General features: G+C 51.0%; 6 protein-coding genes across 8 annotated transcripts; 3 read left to right on the top strand and 3 right to left on the bottom strand.

The window, feature by feature from the left end:
* Positions 1-252: 252 nt before the first annotated feature.
* Positions 253-2,655, top strand: PV07_07273 (uncharacterized protein; the record flags this gene model as incomplete). The annotated part of the gene is made up of 9 exons (XM_016394342.1): positions 253-345; positions 429-513; positions 599-770; positions 846-909; positions 1,001-1,204; positions 1,269-1,404; positions 1,467-1,517; positions 1,646-2,242; positions 2,342-2,655. The coding sequence occupies 9 exons, from the start codon at positions 253-255 to the stop codon at positions 2,653-2,655; spliced, it is 1,716 nt and encodes a 571-aa protein (XP_016247761.1).
* A 7,353-nt stretch (positions 2,656-10,008) lies between these two features.
* On the bottom strand, positions 10,009-11,011 carry PV07_07272 (uncharacterized protein; the record flags this gene model as incomplete). Its single annotated transcript, XM_016394341.1, has 2 exons — positions 10,009-10,875; positions 10,946-11,011. The coding sequence occupies 2 exons, from the start codon at positions 11,009-11,011 to the stop codon at positions 10,009-10,011; spliced, it is 933 nt and encodes a 310-aa protein (XP_016247760.1).
* Positions 11,012-11,623: 612 nt separating this feature from the next.
* Positions 11,624-13,117, top strand: PV07_07271. Of its 3 annotated transcripts, XM_016394338.1 has the most exons (5): positions 11,624-11,807; positions 11,863-11,987; positions 12,121-12,240; positions 12,314-12,549; positions 12,619-13,117. In XM_016394338.1, the coding sequence occupies exons 2-5, from the start codon at positions 11,942-11,944 to the stop codon at positions 12,994-12,996; spliced, it is 780 nt and encodes a 259-aa protein (XP_016247757.1). In that variant the 5' UTR covers positions 11,624-11,807; positions 11,863-11,941; the 3' UTR covers positions 12,997-13,117. The 3 variants fall into 3 exon arrangements, with proteins under 3 accessions (XP_016247757.1, XP_016247758.1, XP_016247759.1); XM_016394339.1 differs by having other exon boundaries at positions 12,121-12,549; XM_016394340.1 differs by lacking the exons at positions 11,624-11,807; positions 11,863-11,987 and having other exon boundaries at positions 12,011-12,240.
* A 799-nt stretch (positions 13,118-13,916) lies between these two features.
* PV07_07270 (uncharacterized protein) lies at positions 13,917-15,125 on the bottom strand (the record flags this gene model as incomplete). Its single annotated transcript, XM_016394337.1, has 1 exon — positions 13,917-15,125. One exon carries the CDS (start codon positions 15,123-15,125, stop codon positions 13,917-13,919), a length of 1,209 nt encoding a protein of 402 aa, XP_016247756.1.
* A 114-nt stretch (positions 15,126-15,239) lies between these two features.
* Positions 15,240-15,948, bottom strand: PV07_07269 (uncharacterized protein; the record flags this gene model as incomplete). The annotated part of the gene is made up of 3 exons (XM_016394336.1): positions 15,240-15,304; positions 15,363-15,680; positions 15,735-15,948. The coding sequence occupies 3 exons, from the start codon at positions 15,946-15,948 to the stop codon at positions 15,240-15,242; spliced, it is 597 nt and encodes a 198-aa protein (XP_016247755.1).
* Positions 15,949-16,887: 939 nt separating this feature from the next.
* Positions 16,888-20,691, top strand: PV07_07268 (uncharacterized protein). Its single transcript, XM_016394335.1, has 12 exons — positions 16,888-17,048; positions 17,131-17,177; positions 17,229-17,285; positions 17,351-17,472; positions 17,523-17,538; positions 17,600-17,818; positions 17,880-18,157; positions 18,235-18,249; positions 18,325-18,516; positions 18,569-19,029; positions 19,089-19,401; positions 19,453-20,691. The coding sequence occupies exons 9-12, from the start codon at positions 18,391-18,393 to the stop codon at positions 19,642-19,644; spliced, it is 1,092 nt and encodes a 363-aa protein (XP_016247754.1). The 5' UTR covers positions 16,888-17,048; positions 17,131-17,177; positions 17,229-17,285; positions 17,351-17,472; positions 17,523-17,538; positions 17,600-17,818; positions 17,880-18,157; positions 18,235-18,249; positions 18,325-18,390; the 3' UTR covers positions 19,645-20,691.
* Positions 20,692-24,265: the final 3,574 nt, after the last annotated feature.

The following is a 24,265-nucleotide window of genomic DNA, read 5'->3' as shown; positions in this document are numbered from 1 at the left end:
ATACCCAGCCAACGGTCTACACCCAAACATGCATAGCGGTAACTCTATGACTTCTTTGGCACCGATAACGCCGATTGACTAGAATGTCATGATCAGCTTGCGTATAAATATGAAGGAGGTATGTTTGCAAGTGAAATCTCCGTCTTGAATTGAGTTACTGATCCCTCGTGAGTCGTGACCACTTCGCTGGCCCCTCAAAGGCCGTATCACAGTTCTTTCAACTTACTTCAGACTTGTTCTCTGATCGCCAGGATGGTGTCGGACAAAACTAAGGCAAGGGTCAAATACTGGGCCGCGAAACTTGAATGTCCCGTCGATGAGGAACGAGATTACGAGAATACATATGTCAGTTCCCTTTGACAAATCGCTGGCCCGTTCAGGTGGTCCTTGGAAGTGATGGTCGATGACAAGGCTGATCACGTTGACAGTGGTGTAATCGTGATTTGATTCCGATTCCGAAAGAGCGACGAACTTGGACGTGGCAAGGCTATGCCGGATACTGGATCATCAATGGTGAGTATCCCTGCTGCCTCAAATCCCCAGACATATATCATCGCTCGCTGAGCTCCCTGACATGTGTCTCATCCCCCACTTCCAGGCATCAATACTACCGCTTGGACCGCCGGATCAAGTTTGCTGTCGCTGGGTCTTAGTGTGGGCCAAGCCATGGGTGTCGTTGTTGGCGCCTCCCTGTTCGCGGCCCTGATATCGGTCATTACTGGCTGGCCTGGGTCACACCAGTACCTGGGCTTTACTGTCCTCTCCAGATCGTGAGTCCCCCCTCTATGTGTGTCGTGTCATTGTCCTACGCCGTTGGATACTTATCGTTAACGTCACTCGGCCAGATCATGGGGAATGAGAGGAGGATTTTGGCCGGTTCTCAACAGGATCATGACGGCTAGCATCTGGGTAAGGAATCCTTCACTGCCGTCGAGCATGCTTTTCTCTTCCACTTGGGCAAAGACATCCGTCGCTGATGATCTTGGGACTCCTCACATAGATGGGCATTCAACTGTACTGGGGAGGTCAAGCAGTAAAGATTATTCTAGGTTCCATCATCGGTCATCCATTTGTGCATATGAGGAACACTCTCCCGGAATCTGCTCATGTCGACACGGCCAGCTTGATCAGCTTCTTCGTATTTTTGATATTTTTCCTGCCCACTCTGATGGTACCGCCGGAAAGATTGCAGAAACCATTTCTGGTACGTGGTGGACCCTCTTCACCTTACGCCGCAAAGAAAGATGAACCTCTGACCGATCGCGCAGCTGGCATTCGCCATGATTACCTGCACCATGTTCGGAATGCTGATTTGGGCTCTGTGTGCCGCACATGGAGCTGGAACGTTGATCAGCTCTGGCCCGACACAACGTGGTTCTGTTTTGGGTTGGAACACGCTTTACGGTAAAACAGCACCATGATCCCTTGGATTGCGTGGGGAGCCGTCTTTGACGTTTCAAATATAGGTCTCCAGTCCCTTGTCGGTGGCTATGGCAGCGGTTGTCTTGGCCAGTCAGGTATGATCCATCCATGTTTGCACATTCTCCCAGCGTACAACTCCCACAGCGGGTTTCAATCCATATCCGAGTCTCCTGTTGCGAGATACACTCTTGGTGCTCCCATCTGACTGTCCTCCTTCGTGTAGACTGGACTCGTTATTCACGGTACCCCAATGCGGCTCTCTTCGGCCAAGCCGTCACGGCCCCTATTGCCATTTCTGTCACGGCTGTCTGCGGACTGCTTATCACTTCGGCGAGTGCATCGATCTACGGCACCGTTTACTGGAATCCCTTCGAGCTTCTTCTGGCGATTCAACAACACTCTCTCTCCCCTGGCGCTAGAGCCGGCACTTTCTTCGCCGCCCTGGGCTTCACCGCCTCGCAATTTGCCCTCTGCATTGTCCTCAATTCGGTCTCGGCCGGCATGGACATGGCTGCCCTCATGCCCAAGTATATCAATATCCGCAGGGGCGCTTATATTTTGACCCTGATATCGGTTGCGATTTGTCCCTGGCAGTATGTCACCCAAGCGACTGTTTTCATCACTGTTCTCTCTGGCTGGAGTGTATTCCTCTCCCCGATGACTGGAATCCTGTGCAGCGACTATTTCCTGGTGCGGAAGCGAGAGTATCATGTTGGGGACCTGTACCTAGGTGTCAACAAGCGCGGGGCGTATTGGTACACCCTGGGGTTCAATTGGCGAGGATTCGTTGCGTGGGTAATGGCTCTCTGGCCCATGTTACGTGAGTGGTGTTTTCACTTTGGCAGTTTACCTTACAGCTCCTTTAGTTCCCAAAAGGCACCAGTGTTGTCTACACGAACGCTACTAACTTGGACTACAGCCGGCTTCGCAAGAGAAGTGAAAGGGACGAGCGACGGAAACGGTTGGGACCGCTTGTACCAGATGAGCTATTTTTTCGGCTTCATCACGGCCGGGCTGCTCTATTGGACCTTCCACACCTTATTCCCGGTTGAGAGACAAACCGGTAGCTCTCCGTTTACACTCGAAGCCCACATCAAGCGTACACGGATCGGAGAAGACAAAACCACTATCCTCGACGGCCAACCAGTTGATGTCTTCGAAGGGATCGACGAAACGTGTATCAAGCAGCCCACAAAGACGGAGGCCAGTGTGGTGGATAGTATCCAAAGATAGCGGGGGACCCAGTAACGGGACTGGGCACTGGTGATGAGAAGGACGAGGAGAGTGAGTACCCGGCGTGAACATGGCTAAAAGCAGCGAATGCTGACGCTGAGCCGTGGGACTGCTGGCAGGACTGCCAAGAGATGTAATGACTGTTTTGGCTAATCCTGGGCGGAAGGCCAGAGACTAGCGCCGGTAATTTAACCCCTTTCGCTAGTGATTCGAATGTATCTCCTGTTCCGTGGATTTGGCACTTTTTTTTCTTGGCACTAGTACGTCATTGTTTACCAACCTTTGTTTACCTCGCGAATCGATGTCTCTACCATACAATTATAGCAATCACGAGGCGATCTACTAGACAGAAATAGCCAAAACGATTCTTTGACGATGTAACTATACCTAGAGAACATAAACAGCCAAAAAAAATAAAAAAATCGGCTCCGGAACCACTTGAAACGCATCCCGCACAATAGCCTCCACCACAGGAAGTTTAAAGAACTCACCGACCAACTAACACCTCAATATTCTCCACCAGCTCAGGTCCAATTTGTGCCATTCAACATTCGCTAGATAGAGAACGATTATTCTCTCTATTTATGAAGTTCCTAGGCGAATCAAGCGTTGTGGCGATTATGAACGCGATAAATATAAGGGCGACTAGCTCGATGAGGCCCCATCAGCGTCGAGCGCGATCCTAGCACCGCAGTAGAAGGTCCTTCGCGTTACGACAACAAATTCTCTCCGATTAGCTGAACGAGGGCTTTGGCGATCAAGGTAAGCTAAGTAACTTAGAAAGATTGGTTACTAGTGAGATGTCGACGTATGAACCTTGCACAACCTCGATAGAAAAAGGGTTCCTCTTCTTGAACCTCAATGTAGCGTTACGATGCCTAGGATGCGCCGGTGACGCTTTAAAAATATGAGCTAAGTTGACTTTCAAGTCAATCCGCCTGACTACTGTAGTGTCCTTAGCACAACTAATAAGGTGAAACTTATCTTTATCCTTCTGGGGCTGCCGATGCGTGAATACTAGATCTTGATGCTTTCCCTGGAATTCTCCTCGCAAAATCATGCTAAGATCTGGTAAGTTAAAGAGCTCACAGAATCGGATGGCGATATCGACATTTACAAAGACTCCCAGGGGCAAACCCATTTCTAACAGTCAGAGCGTAAAGCATGAATTCTCCATCTCCGCTTGCGCGGATACCGCCTGGCCGCACGCGAACAACAGGCACATCCTGCAGCTCGGAACGGGCTCGTTTCCCGGCTCACCCGAGTCCGACGCGCTTTCGCTCAAGGCTCTGTCGAAGGCGCCCTTCGAGGCCAGTCCGACTCATACCAAGGCGGATTATATCCCGAACTTCATGGGCTCTTTCAACCACGTTGAAGCGGTACGTTTGTTCCATTGGTTATATGCTTTGCAGCCAGCACATACGGGACGAGCACCGATCTGATTGACTATATTTAGTCTCTACTGGAACGCTTTCCCCGTACAGTCAAAACCCGGTCTCAGTTTCCGAATACCCGAAGCTTGTCAGGTTTGTGACTAGGTATTCTCCAGTCAATGTGTTATTAGTTACGCCATCCATGATAACTTGACCTTCTTTCAGAGCACCGCTTCGAACGGAGGCGCCAGCGATCGGTCGCTGTAAAGCATTCGTGCCTCGTAGAACGGTAAAGTTGGCGAGGGAGATCTCGTAAGGGAGAGATTGTACCAGCGATGGTATTCCCAGAAATTGGGCTTTGACGGCATCGTGAGTCACCTTCATCTCGTAATAGCCTCTGTAGTAAACGTCCTGCCACTGTAACGCCGGGTTGTTTTGTACTAGCCAGGTAGAAGCATTATCTGCCGCCTTGCGGGATATGTTTTGGCCCCATGGACACGGACTTGACACCGCCGAACCTGCGAACTCGACTCCTATCGCTCCCTTTCCGTTGACTGGATCATAGAATTTCTCATCCAGCCATGCTAGATCTGAAACCCAAGACATATGAGAGTCACCGGCCAAGAAGATATTGTCGGTAATGTTGTGATCGTAAAGATGTCGTAGAGTGCGATTTCGGTTTGCTTGGTAGCCGTCCCAGGCGTCATAGTTGAGAGGGTTCTGGTCACCGAGCCTTAACGACTGGTTGAGGTGCGAGAATACTATCTGGTTCCCGATAAGTCTCCAGGCGGCACCCCTGTCTTTCGAAGCACTGAGCTGATTGTAGAACCAATTCTCTTGTCGTGAGCCCATTAAAGACCTTCCCACATCGTTCGAGATGGCATGGATGTAGCCGGTATTCCAGTATAAATCCGTAATGCTGCGATCGTAGTGACGAGTATCGAGCATTATGAGGTCGAGGAGGTTACCCATGGCAAAAGAACGCCAAATTCGAAGATTGTCATCCATCTCAACTTGCCTAATTGGCATCCATTCAAAGTATGCGCGAACTGCGTTCATCTTACGCTGGTCGAAAGAGATAATACGCTCACTAGATAAGAGATCATCGTGTGAGGATGATTGTTCGGTGTTGTTCAAATGGGCCATTCCATCTCGATAGGGATTGTCGCCCTGTTGTACAAGAAGTTAGTGCTGTCTATTCCATGTGATTAAGATGGTCGATGTTGGGCCAAGCATACTAACTAGCCCGGATTTGAGTGCTACTTACGAGTTCGTGGTCGTCCCAGACTGGAATCCAGGCGAAATTTCGGAATACAGCGAGAGAATCTTTATCTGATCGATATTGTGATAACCGAGTGCGGTAGTCTCGAAGCGTTCTCAATTCTGTTTCCGGCGAAGGCCGTCGTCCAATCGACCATCCCCAGCCGTAGTCGCCTTCTGCGTATTCGTATATGAAGTCGCCCAGGTCTGTAGATTAGCTCCTCTCAGTGACAGCATAGCCATACGTTTATGCCAGCAACTCACGAATGATATAGTCGACAGAGTCCTTCCGCGCGACATTGCCGTAGGCGTTGAAGAAACCGAAGTCATAATTCGAACAGGAAAAGATAGCTAGCTTGATTTCTGTAACATCGTCGTGAGCTGCCGGGGACGTTTTTGTTCTGCCGATCGGACTCTGGTTTTGAGAGTCGCAAACCCAAAACTGATAAAAATATGTCGTGAACGGTTGCAGACCTGTGGCTTCAACCTACGAATAATTTCAATGTCCGTAACCTGGTCCAGACGGACTCTAGACGTACCTTCACCGTGTAATCTACATCGGAAGAGGTGCAGGCACGGCCACCCGTAACCACGTCGTCCATACTCTTGTCCGAGGCAACTGACCAGTCAACGCAGATTGGAGCTACTGATATATGGCCAGTCCCTAGATTTTCAAGTTAGCCGCTCAGAATTTGACAATAGTTGAACAAGTGCCTTCCGGTTAAGTTTGCAAAGTGTTGGCTCCCCACTGACCATGGTTGAATAGAGGTACCGCTCCTGACACCGTCGCTACCCAGCGTTAAGATTTATTCCCCTGCTTGCGCACCGGTAGGATGCTCACAGTCGTCACTGGCGCTGTCAAAATCCGGAGCTACTCTTGTCCACTGCTAAAGTCAGTCCTGAATCGACCTTGGTACCCTCCAGCCTGTGGGGTGTACCAGTATCACCGAGCTGGGGTACGGATCACCCGATGCCACCCCGTGAGTGAACTGCAATTCGTCCATATCAAAAGCAGTTGAGAAATTCTTTCGGTCGACAACTTCCTCAACCCCGATCCCTAAGAATGCATGATACTGGCTCGGCGACCGATAGTTCAGATTGTGGTCCCATCTAGCGTTGATCAAGTCGCCAAATGTGAGTAAAATCGGACCAGTGATCTTCATGGCAGCGGCAGGTGCAGGAAACGTTGAAATCCTAGTTATTGTCCCAGCGAACAATGGTATGAAGTGACTCGTAACATTGTTGACTCGATCTTTCCTTACATCCTGTCGGGATTTATAAAAGGCTAGGTTAACTGACTCACTAGCCACAAAGAGACTTCGGAATCTAGGGCCCGAGCTGGACAAACGAATTATTGTTGAGAATATTACCAGCCCAGTCGCTGCAGGTGTATGGAGCTCTCCTGACTCCGTGATCCACTTTTCCTTATCTCGGAGCTGTACTCCGTATAGTGCATTTACCGATAATTACAGTCTGCACGCGCACTGTACGCGTAAGCATTCATAAAGGTGAGCACTCTTCGATAACGATCCACCTTAATTGATAGCTCAATTCATATCAGGGCTAGGACTAGCATGACTAGCATTCGTGTAGGTGGAATCTAAATGGGTATACAGTCCGCCCCAGAGCTGGAAAGTCTGCAAAGTGGGACGGGCAGTTTCCGAAGATTGTGTTCAGCCAGGGTTCAGACGGACTATTTACGCCCTTTGGGTGGTTGACAGCCTATGCCGGGGCGAGGAAGCAGATAGTTGGGAAGATTGTATTGTTAATGTGTTAATGGCAAAGCTCTCCGTACCAAATGCCTATTTACTCATGTCCAAGCTTTCCGGGCACTGCTGGGCACTGTGCAACACGAACCTACGAGTAAGTAAGGGTCTCAACCCGACAGCATCCCTAGCTGCCTGTGTACAAATTACCCTGAAACGAGACGGTTGCTCCTAAATCTTACCACTAATCTCAAACTGGTGCTGTGATAGCGATCCTTGTCAAGAAAGGGCTTGAAAGGCGCCCTGGAGGCAATCCTCCAACATCGTAGATAGCTCTTTTCGTGAATACTAACTTGAAGAGTTGATTTATTCCCATCAATACTTTTCTCTACCTAACTAGTGTGGAATCGGGAAATATATACCGCTTAAACAATCATTGAGGTATGTCTTGATTCTTGAACCGGGACTATTTCTCTATTAACATCTAGTCCCCCCTGACTCAGCTCTCCAAGAGGTATAAAACCCTGCCACCGATCTTGTTATGGGCCACTGTCACGATTTTGCTTGCGTGTTACCTCAAACCCTCTGGAGCGCTACAGAATTAGTGATTTCTACATTTCCAAAGAGGCAAGGCACCCACACACTAACCAGACAAAAAAGATGAAGATCGGCCGTGCGAATGACACCAAAGGTCCAGACGACGTCGGCGTTGACAATAGCATAGAGCTCAACCAGCAACCAGTTGAGATCCGTCGTGGCTCTCTAATTCCGCTCCATCAGATTCATAAAGCGAGATGGGAGCGCAGTTGGCCCGTGATCGCCTCTGGCGCTGGACTTTTCAGCGACGGCTACGTTCAATCGGTAAGCTTGCCTCGATCCAATCCGCCAGCCTCTTTGCTAACACAATCCTTTTTTCCTTTGTTCCCAAGGTTATCGGCTCTGTCAACACTATCCTGGGACGAATTTATGGTGATAGATTTACCAACTCCCCCCAGCGCAAGAACGTCAATGCCATTGCTTTCGCGGGGACCGTGGTCGGCCAACTCACTTTTGGCATCTTATCTGACTACTGGTCGCGAAAAAAATCCTTACTCACTACCACTGTGATTCTCATCATATTCTCTGCTCTTTCCGCAGGCGCATATGGCGACGGTGGTAGTTTGAACGGCATGCTTGCTGCTCTGACTGCATACCGATTCCTTGTGGGTATTGGTATCGGAGGTGAATATCCAGCTGGCAGCGTAAGCGCTGCCGAAGGGACCGCCGAGCTGAAGAAAGGTCATCGAAATCGATGGTTTATTTTCTTCACCGACTTCCAGATCGATCTAGGCTTTGTCGTCGGTACACTGGTACCTATGATCCTTGTACTAATCTTCACCGAGAAGCATCTACGAGCTGTATGGCGTGTGGCGTTAGGTCTGGGTGTGTTGCCTCCCATGAGCCTATTCTATCTTCGATTGAAACTCAAAGAGCCAGAGCAATACAATAGTCAAAGGATGACTAAATACCCATACTGGCTGATTCTGAAGTTCTACGGTTTTAGATTGGCTGTGGTGTCGACAATCTGGTTCATATATGATTTTGTAAGTCCTTCTAGTGAACTCTCATGGTTACCGCTGTTTGAACATGTTTGGAGATTAGAGCTGACAAATTCTATTGTGCACAGTTAACATATTCATTCAGTATTTATTCGTCGTCCTGGACTGCGATTATCATCGGCAATAACGCACCTCTCTGGGTTGTCTTAGGTTGGTCGACCCTCATCAATGCCTTCTACGTCCCTGGCTCGTTTGTCGGCGCTTTTCTCAGTGACTGGATCGGGCCTAAAAACTCCTTGGTCATTGGCGTTACTCTCCAGGGTATTATTGGGTTCATCATGTCTGGAATCTACGGCTACCTTGATACCCCCGCACATGTTGCTGGTTTTGTGGTTGTTTACGGGTAAGCAAAAGAAAGAGCGCCCTGGGATGCCAGCCATTTCTGTCGCTGGTGCACCTGTGAGCTAATGGATAGTTCTCCTACAGTATTTTCCTTGCTACCGGTGAAATCGGCCCCGGTGACAACATCGGTCTCATTGCTTCTAAGACCTGCGCAACGGCTATTCGAGGTCAATATTCTGGCATCGCCGCCGCCTTTGGCAAGATTGGCGCGTTCGTCGGCAGATATCTATTCCCACTGATACAAGATGATGCGGGCTCAGACTTGGTCAAGCAAGGTCAATACCCCTTCTATGTGTCTAGCGCTCTGTGCTTCCTAAGTGCGATCATTGCATTTTTTTTGCTACCAAACATCGGCCAAGATGAGATCGAGGAGGAGGATATCAGGTTCCGCGCTTATCTCGAGGCTAATGGTTTCGACACCAGGACTATGGGAGAGGGAGGAGTGCCGAGACAAGGTGCCGAGTTCTGCGCTTGAGTTTTCTGTCCCCTTTTTCTACACGCAACCAGGTAGAAGCCAGGTCACGAATATCGCGGGTGCGACTCAACACGCTCATTGAATAGCTTGCTGCTTGATCCACAGGGCATAGGGCACTATACTTATATATACAATGTCATTACTCCCAGAGAGTTAGACTCTCTTCGTAGCCAATTTGATTCATCTACTTGGCCCGTGTTTGGTTGGCTCATAAATAGGACAGACTTTCCTTTGAGATTGTGTGATACACCCTTTCAACTCAGATTCTGCCTTTTTTTAATCGCTGTGGCCTTTGCGGGTTTCCTGAGTAAACAGACTTCTCGCATACCGCTGTACATCGAAACCGTGAGTGGTATATATACTTTACGAATGCCCAAAGAAAGGGACATCGGTTCCTGTTCAGACGGCAGGGTGATATTCTACTCGCCAATGATTCAAAATGTCACCAACACACTGTTTATTTTCCAATCGAAATTCCGAGATCTTCACAGATCGAGGCTTATCTACCGATGTATGATTGTTCGGCGAGATCACTCCTATCTGCTGGAGGTACCTTCCCCTGCATGTTGAGGACATGCGCGATCTCGTCTCTTTAAGACCTATGCTCCTTCCAAAAGATCCCCCAATTTATCAATATAGTAATGCGGTCGAAATTCATCATCAAAAAAATCGTGCTTAGTTGCCACACCCGTCAGCACTCCCAAAGTTCCTCCGAGTTTACCTTCTATCCCAAACCTGATGTCAGTACTTGTTTGGTCGCCTACCATACAAGCTTTCCTCGGGTCAAACTTGACCTTTTCTTGAATCGCATCCATCATTGCCTGGTTCGGTTTTCCAAATACTAGGGGCTCTTGACCGCCGAGCATCTTAACCAGTGGCGCAACAACGGATCCTGCTCCAGGGAAAAGGCCACCAGCAGACGGGATAGTCGAATCCAGGTTCGTTGCCAGGAAGAGAGCTCCGCGTCTAATATAATGGTACGCATAGCATACCTTAAGGTGATTAAAATGGAAATCCAAGCCCACGAGCACCGCTCCAACATACGGGTCCAGTACCGAAGGATCACCTGCGGCGAGTAACTGGTAGTCTTCGGGCGTCATTTCTCGTCTGTAAGTGGAATCGGTACCTCCAAGATATGGTATGGCTTCGGCGTCTAGCTCTGTCTCGATTCCAGCCTCTCCTATCACGAAGACTTTGTTCCTCTTCTTCAGCTCGGGGTATGACTGGGGTAGTATTCTCGCAATAAATACGCTTGCAGAGTAGGACGATCCAAAGATCTCCTCTATACTCGTCGGCAAACCGATTTGTTCCAGCTTCCTCTTGTATTCTTGTCGGGATTTGGTCGAGTTGTTGGTCACGAACAAGACCTGTTTATTCTGTTTCCGGAGTAGTTCCAGTGTATGGACCGTGCCGGGAAAAACATAATCACCGGACCAGAGAACACCGTCGCAGTCACAGAGGAAGACCTGAAGATTGAGTCAGTATCGAATTCCACGCGGTAACGTAGAAGTAAGGTTAGAACAGAAAAATACATACGTCGTATTTGTCTATGAATGCACTGATAGCACCTCTGTTCTGTGTCAAATATTTGGGTACCGTCATGGTTGCGACGATGTCCTCCTACTTCAAAGTTATGTTTGCGTCAGAATTTAAGCCAGTACTCAGGAGTTTTGCCTCATTTAGAGGGTTATATATACTAAAGTACAGCAGTTGGTTAATCTACGGCATCAATCTTGATTCGTTTTCGGCTTTTGTCCACTCCACTAAAAATGACTCCTACATTCGACGTTCCGGCCTCCCCTTACCCTTATTTGGTCATTAGATCCCACCGAACGGTGGCTTGTAATTTTCAATCAACAAATCATTAATTTGCTACTTCTGGCGGCTCGTCATATCGAGAAACGTCATTCTCTCAAGATTGGATTCATCCGGCAAGGTGGCTGCATATCTTCATGCGGTGTTCACCTTCGGAAGTTCTTATTTGCGATCTTCGCATTGATCCTGTTCCTGAATAGGACGCTGTCTTTGCACCAATATATGTTTATCTGTAGTAGACGCGAGAGACTCAAGTGGGGACCCTCTACTGGGGAAGGTCATACTACTCGGAGACGGGATTTTACGGGTGGGTGGATCCTGTGACTTTTTTTGCTTGCGAGAGATAACTACAAAACCCAAGACGATAGGAAACTTTGCGCTTACTTACTCATTTTTCCACAAGAAACTCGATAGAAGAGCTGTGCAAAAAATTATTCTTCACGCTATTGTATTCAGCATATATCAATTGGTAGTTCCTCCGTTCAGGTGGCAACACCGCCGCGAAGAGCTCTATCAACAGAACCATAAGCTTGCCATCTATATCGGATTAGCCAGAAGCCACTCACCCATTAATCAATCAACGGTCAGTGATAGAGAACAGAATCCTTCAAAAGATTCCTGCTAAACAACTGGTACAGGGTCTAAAATTGCCCCAAAAAAACAGCCATCTTGGTATGCTAACAAAACAACATACCTCGTAGTTGATTCACAAATGCCATGGACAAGACAGTTGAAGCAATAGTGAATTTTGTGAATGACTGCTGTAAGTCTCTGAACATGACTTTCCAAAATTCCCATAACATTTGAAACAATCTGAATCAAGTACATATGCATATTGAATCCGGAGTTGGTCAATTTGTGAGACGCACTAAATGACTTTTCTTGGACATCAAAAGCTGCAGTTGAGCGAACGCTCAAACTCCTCCAATCTCTATCTCAAATAGGTGCCACTTTTGGACCTCCTGGGAGCCACCAGGTCCTTCGGTGGACTACAGCAGGGAATCAATTTGCTCTAGGTAAGGCATCCCACGGTCATTTCCATCGAAGTATAATTCCTGGCAGATTAGCACCTGATACAATCGAGAATAGGCAGGCGCTACCTATACTTCTTCAAATGGATAAATTGCTGGATGACGGCGTATAGACTTTTGCAAGGCTCCAAAAAACCATCAAGCAAATATTCAACAAATGGCGAAAAGACTCAAGTCCAATTCACCCCAACAGGCTTTAAGACGAGCGGCAATCATGATAACATCAAGAGTCTCCTCGGGGCTCTCAAGTTTAGTTTGTTGGGAATGTTTTTGTTCCTTGAGATGTTCACTATCGTATGGCTTCCACTAACGAACATTTTATTCTTTGGGCAGAGCTGCTGACTAACGTTTCTGGCAACACAGCTTAACGCCATGTCAATCACTGATCACGGATGGGCTAGATCTTTACAACTCGAGGCGTGGAAACTATGGTTCTACTCCCTCATAGTCTCCGTTTCCCTCGGTCTCTACGAATTGTTTCGGCTATCTTCGAAGCCACCACAAGCCCTTAAATCTGGAAGCAGCAAAGACGAGAAATCGCAGGGCATTCCAACCACTACGGCGTCAGTCACTCGGCAACGGCAAACTCTACACAACGCCCTTGTAGCTGATATATCTGATTTGATTATCGGCGCTTGCGTAACAGGCTACTTCCTCCTTGACCCTGTCACGGCTGGCATCGCAGGGACCATCAGCGCAGCAATTGCGATGAGGGAGGCCTGGAAGAGAGTCAACCCTTAAGTTATTGTGGGAATTTGGAGGAGGCAGTGAAGGTAAGCATAAACTTACCACATGACAGCGATAAGGTCTACACCGCTATGGCGGCAGGGCAGACAGGGAAGAAGAAGAAGAAGAAGAAGAAGAAGAAGAAGAAGAAGAAGAAGAAGACCTAAGCCGTGATCCTCATTCCCAAGTCAGGCACATGCTACATAGGTACAAAGAAGACAGGAGACAGATGGTATAACGACCGTGATCAATACGGTTACTATGTCATGTCGATGGTTGTCATGAAATGGCGTGTCTACTAGAGGCCATCAACGAGACATGTGATCGAGTATTACGTGGTCTGAAGTAGAGCAATATTCAAAGAGAGGAAGGCAAACGTCTAGCATAGTCTTTTGAAAGCTATGCATGATACTAGCTGGGAGATTGATAGTTCAGATTATGGTCGAACCTAGCATTGATCAAGTTGTCGAATATGACTGGGATTGTACCAGTGATCTTCATGGCAACCAGAAGGTTAGATGCTGGAATCCCGGATATTGCCACAGCGAACAATAGTATGAACCGTCGCGCAATAATGTAGACTGGATCTTCATTGCCTTTCGACCAGCAGTACAAAAGGCGGTGGGCGTCGCCTGACTTGCTGAGACAGGTGTGGGGGACCATTTTGTTCTAGTCATAGCTGGCTTCGAAGTTCTTGGACAAATGCTGGACGGCCGAATCTGCCTTCTAGGGGAACAATACAACTCCACCCCTTTTGAGCCGCTGACGTTTTTCATCCTTCCCGACCAAGTCTTCGCGCTAGCTTGCAACTATTGAGTCTTACAACATATGCCTTACAACCAATATCATGTACTTAAAATGACCAAACACACCATACCTCATGATGCTACCCTTAAGTGGCCACCACCGGAGACTCTGGATCAAAATGTACATCTCTATACCAGTCCCTCTGGCTTCGTAAGGCCCCGAAGTAGGTACAACAGATACCCTGAATGAATTATGCGGGGAACATTTGCAGGAGAATCACCAGTGATCGCCTCTTGTACTTGTATCATCTCCATGGCCGGGACTTGCTGGGTAGTTGGACTGATGTTCGTAAGGTCTTGTCCTCCGTCGGTTACGTTGGGGTTTTGTTTTCGCGTGCGCTGCACATCGACATCGTTGTCGTGCATGTTCTTTGGAACCCATACATTTCCTAGGAATGCTGATAATACCACAGCCACAGCAAGTACAGGAATAATAGAGACAAAAGCCCACATGATGGCATCTGAGGTTTGTCTTCTGATAGCTTCCTGTGTGGCTGGCAGACGAGCGTAAGTGCTATTCAATCGCGGGTCGGGGGCACTGTCGGCGGCCGTGATAGTTCGGAGAGTCGCACTTTGGACACCGTCCGAATTCAGATTGAATTTTTGGTCGAGGCGGTTTTGGAAGACGGAGCTCATGATGGTTAGGGCAACCGTGCCTCCGAATGGAAGTGAGAATCGCACCAAGCTGTATGCAGCGGAGAGGCTGCTTGGGAACATGCCCGCTAGATGCACGTTGCTGGGCATAAATAGCGCCCCGGTGCCCGCGCCTGAAAATGCCATCATAACTGTAACGAGAACTTCGTCGCGCTTCTTGATCGCAGCTGTGACAACCGCAATCCCTGCTGTCTCGATGATTGTTCCGATAAACAATGCCCAGAATGTCTGACGAGGCCAACTGTTACAGCAGTACCGGGCAGCGAAAACGCCAATGGCCAGACCTGGAACGTAATAGAGCAATTTTAATCCGGCTTTGGCGGCCGAGTCTTGCTCAACAAGGGTGAAGTATATGCTGATATAGTAGAAGATAGAGTAAAATGCCGCTCCTGCACTGCAGGAGATGAAGCAGATGATACCAATGTCTTTCTCGCGAAAGAGTGACGCGGGAATCATGGGGACAGTCCGGTCGAATCTTTTGGCAAGCACACGGCCCGGTTCGAGCAGATATTCCAATAGCCCAAAGAGAAGCATACAACATGATCCGATAGCGAGAGAAGCGATGACTGCCGGAGAACTCCACGGGAAGGTTGAGCCACCCCATGTGATAGCCAGGATGATGAGGCCTACACCTGCAGTGAACAAGAAAATGCCGATGTGATCTAGCGTGGCAAAGCCTGACATGAGAACACGCCAGCGAGTTTGACTCTCTAGAGGGTGGAAGGCTGATAGTCGTCCCAGCTTCAACCGGTGCCTCAGACCGAAAATCGTAAAAAGACTCACGAAGGCCAGGCCGGCTCAAAGGACGAAGCAGAATCGCCAATTTGCTTTGGCGAGTCGACCCCCTATCATGGGCCCGATACCTATTGCACTTTGATAAGGTTTGACGAACTTGAAGAACAGATATGAGATCCAACTTACTATAGCCCAGCCCATTCAACAGTTGAAACATGCTCAAATTACTTGCTTGCTCTTCCAGAGAGCCTTGCTCTGCCAGAATAATCAGAGTGATGTTTTCTATGCCAGCAACTCCGATTCCTTGCAGCGACCGTCCCAGCAGGAGCACAGGCCATGACGGCGCAACTGCGCATAGCACGCTACCGATCAGTGAAAGTAGAACAGCGAATTGTAGGGCCGGGTGGCGACCAAATGTATCAGCTAACTGCCCAAATGCCGGAATGAATGAGGTAGATGTCAGAGTAAAAGCGGTGACGAGCCAGTTGAGTTGATCGAACCTATCTTTGGAATCCGTTCAGCGTGCTTTTAGTGACTCGGCGATTTGGCAATACTCACCAAAGTATGTTGAAATCTCGGGCAGCGCTGACGCAACGATGGTCAACTCCAAACTGGAGACAATGTATGCAGGGAGGAGGGCCAAAGGGCAGAGCCATCTCTCTAGGTTGATGGAAAGGCCTCGTCCTTCCCACAAAGCGCTGCCGGAACTGTTGAGATCCTGGTGTGAACTGTACTCTTTGATCTTGCGGTATGCAAACATCACCACCGACATCATGGACTGCATCTAGCTATCGAATATGTGTTGGTAATCCAAGATATGCACAATATCGAGGACGAAACTCCTCTGCGCGAGAGAGAGAGGGTTGTACATATACGTTCATCGCTCACTGGTCTGATGGGTTAAGGCTGGGTACAGCCCCGGAGCTCGGTTCGTACATTTGCCACTTGATGTCTACATTTTCGACGACAAGCCTTGTTTGTGGGGGGGGGGGGCGCCTAGGAGTTCTCTGTCATCCGAAAGGCATCAGCTCGTACCTTGATTCAGCCTTGTAGATTTTGGAGCTATCCGACACAGGCTGCAGAAATTTGGAAGTCTAAATTATCGCCCGTCTTTGTGGGGCGAGTTCTGCGGCCAACATTGCGAGTCAATTTGATTTTGAATACGGTGTTTACGGCTTTTGGGATCTCGGAGTGAAGATGAGACAGAGACATCTAATACTTCCCCCTTTTTTCTACCACTCTAGAGTCAGCGATGGCACCCAAACGATCTCCGTCGCAACTCACGCTCATCATAGAAGCTCGAATGTGACATGAACTGGCACCGCCATACCCAAGGAGCCCATGTATCCTCGGGGGAGACAAGATTCCGGCTGTTGATCTTTGCCCAGATGCAATGCAGAGGACACGATTAGTGGCGCGAGAACTAGTACCGTGAGAAAAAGGCCGCCCCCAGAGCACAACGAGAGAGAGGTATGCAATGATCATCATCCGAAATGATTGTCATGCGACTAGGACGCCATTGGCACCCACGGATTTGTGGAGTGGGAGCGATGGAGTGGGTATACCTCGTGGAGGTGGAGCTAAATTGCCAAAACCGCGGAAACTACCCTGCGAGCCTGCTAGATCCCAAAGTTAAGTTGTCGCCAAGATCCGAGCACCGAGCTCTGAGAGATTTTTAATCCTCGATACTCGAGCCTCAATGTCCGAGGAGCGAACTTCCTTTCACAACTACCCGTGGAACAAAGCCCGAGCCGAGACACGAAGACAACAATTCTTGTGTTGCAGCTCAACATTAACCGGACGTTTCGATGCCTGCTCATAGGGTCAACAAGTCGTGCAACCAGTGTCGTAGCCGCAAGGTTAGGTGTATCGGTATGTTTAGTTTACATCCCGGGTACTGAGATTCGCTCTTTGGAGGCTAGAAGGGCGCTGACAAAATTTGCCTTACGACAAGCCCCGCAAACGTTGCCAGGACAAACGATGACTTGTAATCAATGCACGGTTGTTCAATCTATCCTTCTAAACTATTCGGCATGTTGACGCTTTATCCAGAAAAGGAATGAAGTGTGCGAATTCAGCCTCGCGAAGCGAAGATACCGGACGCCTTCGGTAACTTCTCGACTCCCATCTTGGGCTGCTTCTTGTATTTTGACGTGGCTAACACGACATCTTAGAATCGGCCACTTCTCTTGCGAGCACCGAGTCTCAAGAGAAGCCTTCAAAATTGTTGATAGATGGACTCTTGGAAGGGGGAGCGAAAGAAGCAGATCCTGATGATGAGTTCTCGATTTTGAAGGTGGTGCCAGGTGCATACTCCGTGGCATGTTTCGCTGACGCCATGCTCAGGTGCATGACAAACGTTGTAGGTCCTCCCAGAACAGGAGCAAGGCGCATTATCAGCTCATGAATGGGGATTTTTGCAGCTACCAGTTCTAGCCTGGCCTTTTTTTCCGAACAGAGGCTTAACTGTTTGACCGCAAAGACTGGGAACCCTCGTTTAAAGGAGCTAATAAATGGCATCGACAACTCCCTAAGAGCACGGCTAAGCGAAGGCAGCGATGCCGTGTCCCCTTCGCCTGTGCGCAGCCAAAACAGCCACCATATCCACGTCTCACGGGAAGAGAGAGAGTTATATGTCAATCGTGCTGAGATATCCCCACGCCCCTTCTCTTCTACTTCCCAGCCACTGATTTTATGGTTCAGGATATTTCGACCAGATCCACCCGTTGTTCCCTTTTTTGAATCGAACAGAATTTGAAAGTAAATATCGAGATCTCGATGATCTGGCCGACTTCGGCAGTGCCAGCACGCCAAAAGGCCCATTTGTCGCCTTATACTATGCCGTGCTTGCGTTGGGTTGTCTCTTGGAAAACGGCGAGAACTTTCGAGCCGGAACTGGCAAGCCATGGCATTTTTTTGTTGAAGCGCAATGCCAATTGTCTAACCTGGTGCCGAAGAGAGATTCGCTGGACCGTCTTCAGGTAAGTCGACACTACTCAAGAGTGGAAGCATTAAAGCTGTTTCCGATGCCGGCAACGCATGCTAAGATGGCATTAAGGCTTTAATTGCACTCGTAAGTGCTGAACAAGACGAGAACTCACCTTTCGCGCAATGCTCAGTTGGCCACGCTGACGTGGTTGCTCGTTAGTCTATCTTCTCCACTAGTCCATGCTGTCTTCAAGTCAACCAACCCTTACTTACCGAAGCACTTTGTATGGCCCTGACACTCCGATTACACAAGGCTTCGAGTCCCACAAATTCTGACGAAGCCTCTCGGAGGGCGTTCTGGGTACTCTACCATCTTGACAAACATTACCACTTTCAGGCGCGGAATAGTCCTGTAAGTTTATCTCTGCATAAGAGCCCTGGCTGTTGACTTAAACAAATTTCAGTTGATCGCGGATTACGACGTCAGCTGTCCAATTCCGGACATCCCAGAGGCAATTTTCGGTGAATACGACTGGTTCCGAGCATCCATTCAGTTTTCTCGAATCCTGTCCATCACTTACGAGACTGTGTTTTGCATGAGCGCATCCAGGAAGCCGTCGAATGTTCTCCTCGCGTCTGTCGGATGCATTGAGGGGTTACTCGAAGACTGGAGACAGTCTATCAGTGCCAACTTTCGACCTCGCGAACCGGTGCAAAAGACAATATTTAGGGACCCGAGAACCAAAAATCCCGCAATCCGAACACATTTTTATTACTACCATCTGGTCATCGCTCTGGAAAGGCTCAATCTACGCCTCGCTCCGCAAGGAAGGCGGGAAGAGAGCAAGCGAAATTTGATAAATGCAGCGAGATCCGTCGTTGAAATCACCAGCTTTATTGATGTCGAGGCTTTTACCCCCATATTGTGAGTGTTCGAGTTCTTGAGTGCCGTAGGCAGTTTTACTGATGTGTCGTTCCTTCCAGCATCCTGGCCATAATTCCACTCTCGGCTCTGCTTCTTCTTTTCGACTTTGTGGTCGAAAATCCGCACCATCCGGAGACTCCGAGGAACCTGGTGCTACTAGACGTCGTGTCGGGTCACTTCAGTCTCTTGGAGCACGCTTCCAATGGGTCTCTCCCTGGCAGCTACCTCACCGAATTCGCTCACATCGCACGAGCCTTCGTCGCCAGTTTGCCAAGTGACGCTGCCCCCCAACCCGAGAGCACCAACAACGTGACAGGAATGACAGCAAATGCGATTCCCGGGACAATTCCGTCAAATGGCGTTGCGGCAAGTGTAAGTTGCAAATCTCTTTCTGCGGGATTTCTACTCACCTTGAGGTGACAGAGCTTGAGTGGTCATGAGCCGAATCATAGCGCAGCAGAAACACTTGCCGGCATCGATCAATACGATGCAGATCTCGAGAGTTCTCACTATCCCTCGTCCGATGCTGTCTTTGGAGGGTTTGACAATCCATTGTGGAATGGGGCCGATTTTTGGCCTTTCCTGGATTCCTTCATGCCCGGTCATCCTTATTGAGCTCAGGCTGGCGCAACTTGGTGTCAATCCGCAGGTTGTATTTTTCCGTGGCGTCGAGGTTCTGATACAACAAATGTAGTTGGTCCTGGCCAACGATATTTGCATGCCAACAAAATTTGCGATGATCATCCGTGCGGAATGGCTGTGATGTCTCCACCTATCGAAGACTACTGTCTCCAGCTGAGCTGCTGGAATATTACCGGTGGTTCATTGTCATGTCAGATCAGACCGCCGGAACACGATCCCCTCGGCTTAGGTGACAGGAATTGGTAGTCGTGAAGGACTCACGTTTCCCTATATCCCAGGAAAAGCGGGTCAAGAAGTTTTGGCTCGGCGTCAACAGCCTGTGTATGTCGTGCTGGCTTGTCCGTGCCTACGATGTCGGCCGCGGAGCGGAACACAAGAGACATTTCTACGCATTATTGCCGTTGTATTCAATATTTGTCTTTGTCTCGTGGATAAGGAGCCTCTGTCACCGCTCAGGAATTCCTGATATACTCAGTCAAAAGGAGAATCTGTCCATATCGGGTGTGGCGGTGAAAAGAGATGCTCGTCCAGCGAGAAGGGCAGAGGTGGTTGGGTCATCCAGCGAAACACACACCCATAGGCATTTTGTGAGCAACGGGTGCGGAGTCTTGGCGGAAACCTATCCCTTGGTGGCCTGTCGGAGCCATCATATCATATCAGGCTTGTCTCGGCATGACTAAGGAAGGGACCTGTTTCAACATTTAGCGACACTTTTCGTGTTCCCTGTCTGTTCGTGGGGTTTAAGGCGTCGAGGAAAAGGATGGCTGGTGGAATTGGCCAGTGCAACGATATTGGGCGAGAATTACCCCAGGTTGAAGGAGACCAAGAAGAGGTACGATCCAAAGGGGAGGCTTGGAGGCCACTTTGCTCAAAGGACGAGACCATAAAGACACTTGTCTATAAAGGGGGATCGGAGCGGTAGGACTTCCGTTGAACCTTAGGTTTCAGAGCCGGTCCTAGGGATATATCGAGGACACGGCTCCTCGCTGCTTTCGCACATGTTGAATCTCTGAATTGATAACACCAGTTTTTATGAGAGCTGCCTCAAGTCAAAATTGCCCGAAGATCTCGGCCCCCTGGGCCCCTCGATCCCTGGATCTTTCGTCCTGGGCCTCTTCCCCACCCCCTGGGGCAAATTCCGGGGTTTGAGGCCGGAGTTAACCAGTGGAGACCAGTGTCTGTATGGGAGACTGCGTGAGATGGCCAAAAGAATGCCGGTCCCTGGCAAAATTTTAGCATCGAGCCCAGCCATCAAGGCGTAGAGGCATCTAAATGCATTTCCTGTCTCCAGAGACCGAGGTTTGCTGCCTCTTCCGGGCCGAACAACGAACTCAGTATGGGATGTCTTCAGCTACATCTACGACGGTCGACCTCGACCTCGACCTCGACCATGACCAGAGCTCCCTTTCCGTCCATCATCATCACCCTCCTTCGGAGCAGCCATGCTTTTGATCTCTGCCAGCGCCGCCGCCACGAGCTGCGTGGCCAGCACTTTCCAACATCCCGTGATCGCCGGCTTGAAAATAGTGTCCATCACGGCCGCCGTCATCGGCAACTGGTCGCAGGATGTCCCGCAGGGCGTCTACGGCTCGCATGACGCCTGGAACGTGACCGGGCTGGACTTTTGCAACGTCAGCGTCATTTCCACCCACCCGGGCTGGGGCGACTCGATCAACTCCCAGATCTGGTTTCCGTTGGAAGGGTGGAACGGCCGACTCCAGTACACGGGCGGGGGCGGCCTCGTCAGCGGGCTATCGGTCCCGGCGATGACGGCGGCCCTGGCCGACGGCTACGCCAGCGTGTCGACCGACGGCGGGCACGGCATGTCAGAGGACCTCGCTCGGTGGGGGCTCTACGGGCCCGGCGACGCCAACCTGTACAACGTCGCCGACTTTGGAGGCACCGCCCTGCACGAGGCGGTCGTCGTGGGGAAAGCCCTGACCCGGGACTTTTACGGCCGCGACGCCGCCTACGCCTACTTCAACGGCTGCTCGACCGGCGGCGGCCAGGGCCTGATGTTCGCGCAGGACTACCCCGAGGATTTCGACGGCATCCTCGCCGCCGCGCCGGCCCTGGGCTGGAGCGACCTCGTCATTGCCCTGTTTTACCCCTCGGTCTACCTGCAGGACGCCGGGGGTGGCGGCGTCCCCAACCAGTGTGAATTGGCCGCCATCACGGCGGCGGTGGTGCGAGCCTGCGACCCGAAGGACGGCGTGGTCGACGGCATCGTGTCCGCGCCCGAGCTGTGCGACTTCGACCCCTTTTCGCTGGTCGGCACGCCCGTTCCCTGCGGCGGCGGCGGGACGGTCAACGTCTCGCGCGCCGCCGCCGTCGGGGCCCGGGGCGTGTGGTCGGTCGACCGCCGGAACGGGACGGTGTTGTGGGAGGGATTCAACCAACAGGCCGCCTTCGACGGCCTGATGAACACGACCACGGACGCCGCGGGCGTCTCCGCGCCGCTCCCGTTCGCCCCGTCCGAGCAGTGGGTGGCGGACATGATCCGGCTCAACCCGAGCTACGACTGGCGCCGCGCCCACTACAGCGTCGACCAGATGTACGCCGACCTCGCGTCGCCGCAGAACCGACTCTACTCCGGTCTCCTGCCCGGGAAACGCGCCGATCTGTCGACCTTTCGCGACGCGGGCGGCAAGATGCTGACCTGGCACGGCATGGCGGACAACTACATCCCGACGGCCCACTCGCAGAACTACTACGAGCGGGTGGAGCGCCTCGACCCCACCGTCCGAGACTATTACCGCTACTTCCAGGCGCCCGGGGTCGCGCACTGTCTCGGCGGCCCGGGACCGTACCCGGGTCAGGCTCTCAAGAGCTTGGTGGCGTGGGTCGAACAGGGTCAAGCCCCGGACCGCCTGGCCGGCGTCTCCTTGCCCAACGCCAACGGCACCGTGTACGAGAGACCGATATGCATGTATCCCTCGCGAGCAAAATACACCGGCCGCGGGGGTGTGACCCAGGCGGTCAACTGGGAGTGTAAATAGTCAGTTTTGGGCCAAAAAAGGACAATTGGGCAAAAAGGACAATTGGGCAAAAAGGACAATTGGCCAATCCTCTTAATATAGAACCATACTCCTCGAGAGCGAAACCACCTCGACCAAAGGGAGTGTGGCCCGCCACGAGTCAAACCCAGCGGACGGTTGTCCTGAGCACACGTCTTTTCTCGATTCTCGTGGTACGCATTGTCGAAGCACGCTTGCCCTACATACCGATTTGCCCCGCGCCGTTGACGCGGTGAAACAGTTAAGCACCCCTTGTCATTTAGTCTTCATGCGACTTGTGCATGTCTGGATAGGGAGCCTGCGTGTAGAGATCATCCGTAAAGTCCGGAGCAAACGGGACAAGGTCCGAGACGAGGCTCTCGGAAAATCCCTGGTCGGCGAAGAACCGTGTCTCCAGATCGAAATCGACGCCGGTCTCCGGAACGGTGCCCCAAAAGGACGCTGTCGAGTCTTCGGCGGAAGCCGAGGCGTCCATGCTGGCCCCGGTGACTCGCCCCATGTCGGCCTGGGACTTTTGCAGGTTGCCAGGCTCGTTCGCCGCTTGGGGTTGTTGGCCTTCAATGCCGTTCAACGAATGGTTAGACGCGGCCACGCCACCCCGGTGGGTCAGCTTCACCACCCTGCCTGTCCGCGGGTCCGTCTGGACGGCGACGTTCGACCTTCGCAGGAGACCGAGGGCGATGATCAGCCCAATCTGGGCGCCAAGGTGTCGTTCCTTGACATCTTCCACGACGTCAATGCACGCCTGGATCGACGAAAAGATCTCGTCGCAGGGCCGGGCGTTGGGCGACCGCAGTTCTCTCAGGAAAAAGATGACCGCCGGCACCTGCAACATTGCGCCCGCACCGGGGTAGAATTGGCCCAGCCCGAGCTCGTGTAGGTGGGCCGACATTCGACACGTTTCCAGCGCCGCGTCCCGGACCCGTCGCTCCGACAACATCTGATACTCGACAAAGTCGCCGAGGACGTTGGCGCGAAGAAGGGGGCGGTGCAGCGCAGACACCAGAGAGAAGTAGACCAGATTGACAAAGGCTCGGTTGAGGACCAAGGCACTCGACCCGTCCGGACTGTAAATGCAGTCCAACGGCCGATTCTTGAACCAGGACTGCAGTTTTCGATCGCACGCCACGACCCCGTCAATCTGCTTGATTTGGCTTTTGGCGAAGTACAGGGTCGCCGTGAGTCCGGTTCCGTCTGGCGGGTGTGACGGCGGCGCAGAAGCCTCTTCCGGAAGCGTCGAGAAGTGTATGTCGAGAATGTCACTGATCTGGGTGCACAGTTGAGCGAGACTGACTGTGACTTGCGTCAGACTCGTCGCCTCTTGCCGGTCTGTATCTGGCGGCGACTGATGCTGCCCCTGATCCACACCGAGGTCGAAGTCGGCCAAGGTGAGCATCGGAGTGTCGAAATCTTCGTCGCGTATCCTCCACGGTCGATTCATTGCCAATGCGAGGGTGCGATCTCGCATGTAGCACGACCACCAGATCCTCCTCCTCAGTCGACTTTCCCGAGGGTCCAGTGTGGCATAGTCCACCTTTCGGTGCAGTCCCAGTGTCATCGCCAGACCGTGAGCCACA

The sequence above is a fragment of the Cladophialophora immunda genome (assembly GCF_000835495.1).
Source record: "Cladophialophora immunda strain CBS 83496 unplaced genomic scaffold supercont1.4, whole genome shotgun sequence".
Taxonomy (NCBI): domain Eukaryota; kingdom Fungi; phylum Ascomycota; class Eurotiomycetes; order Chaetothyriales; family Herpotrichiellaceae; genus Cladophialophora; species Cladophialophora immunda.
The sequence above is the reverse complement of the archived record's forward strand: the minus strand, read 5'-3'. Positions and strand labels throughout refer to the sequence as shown.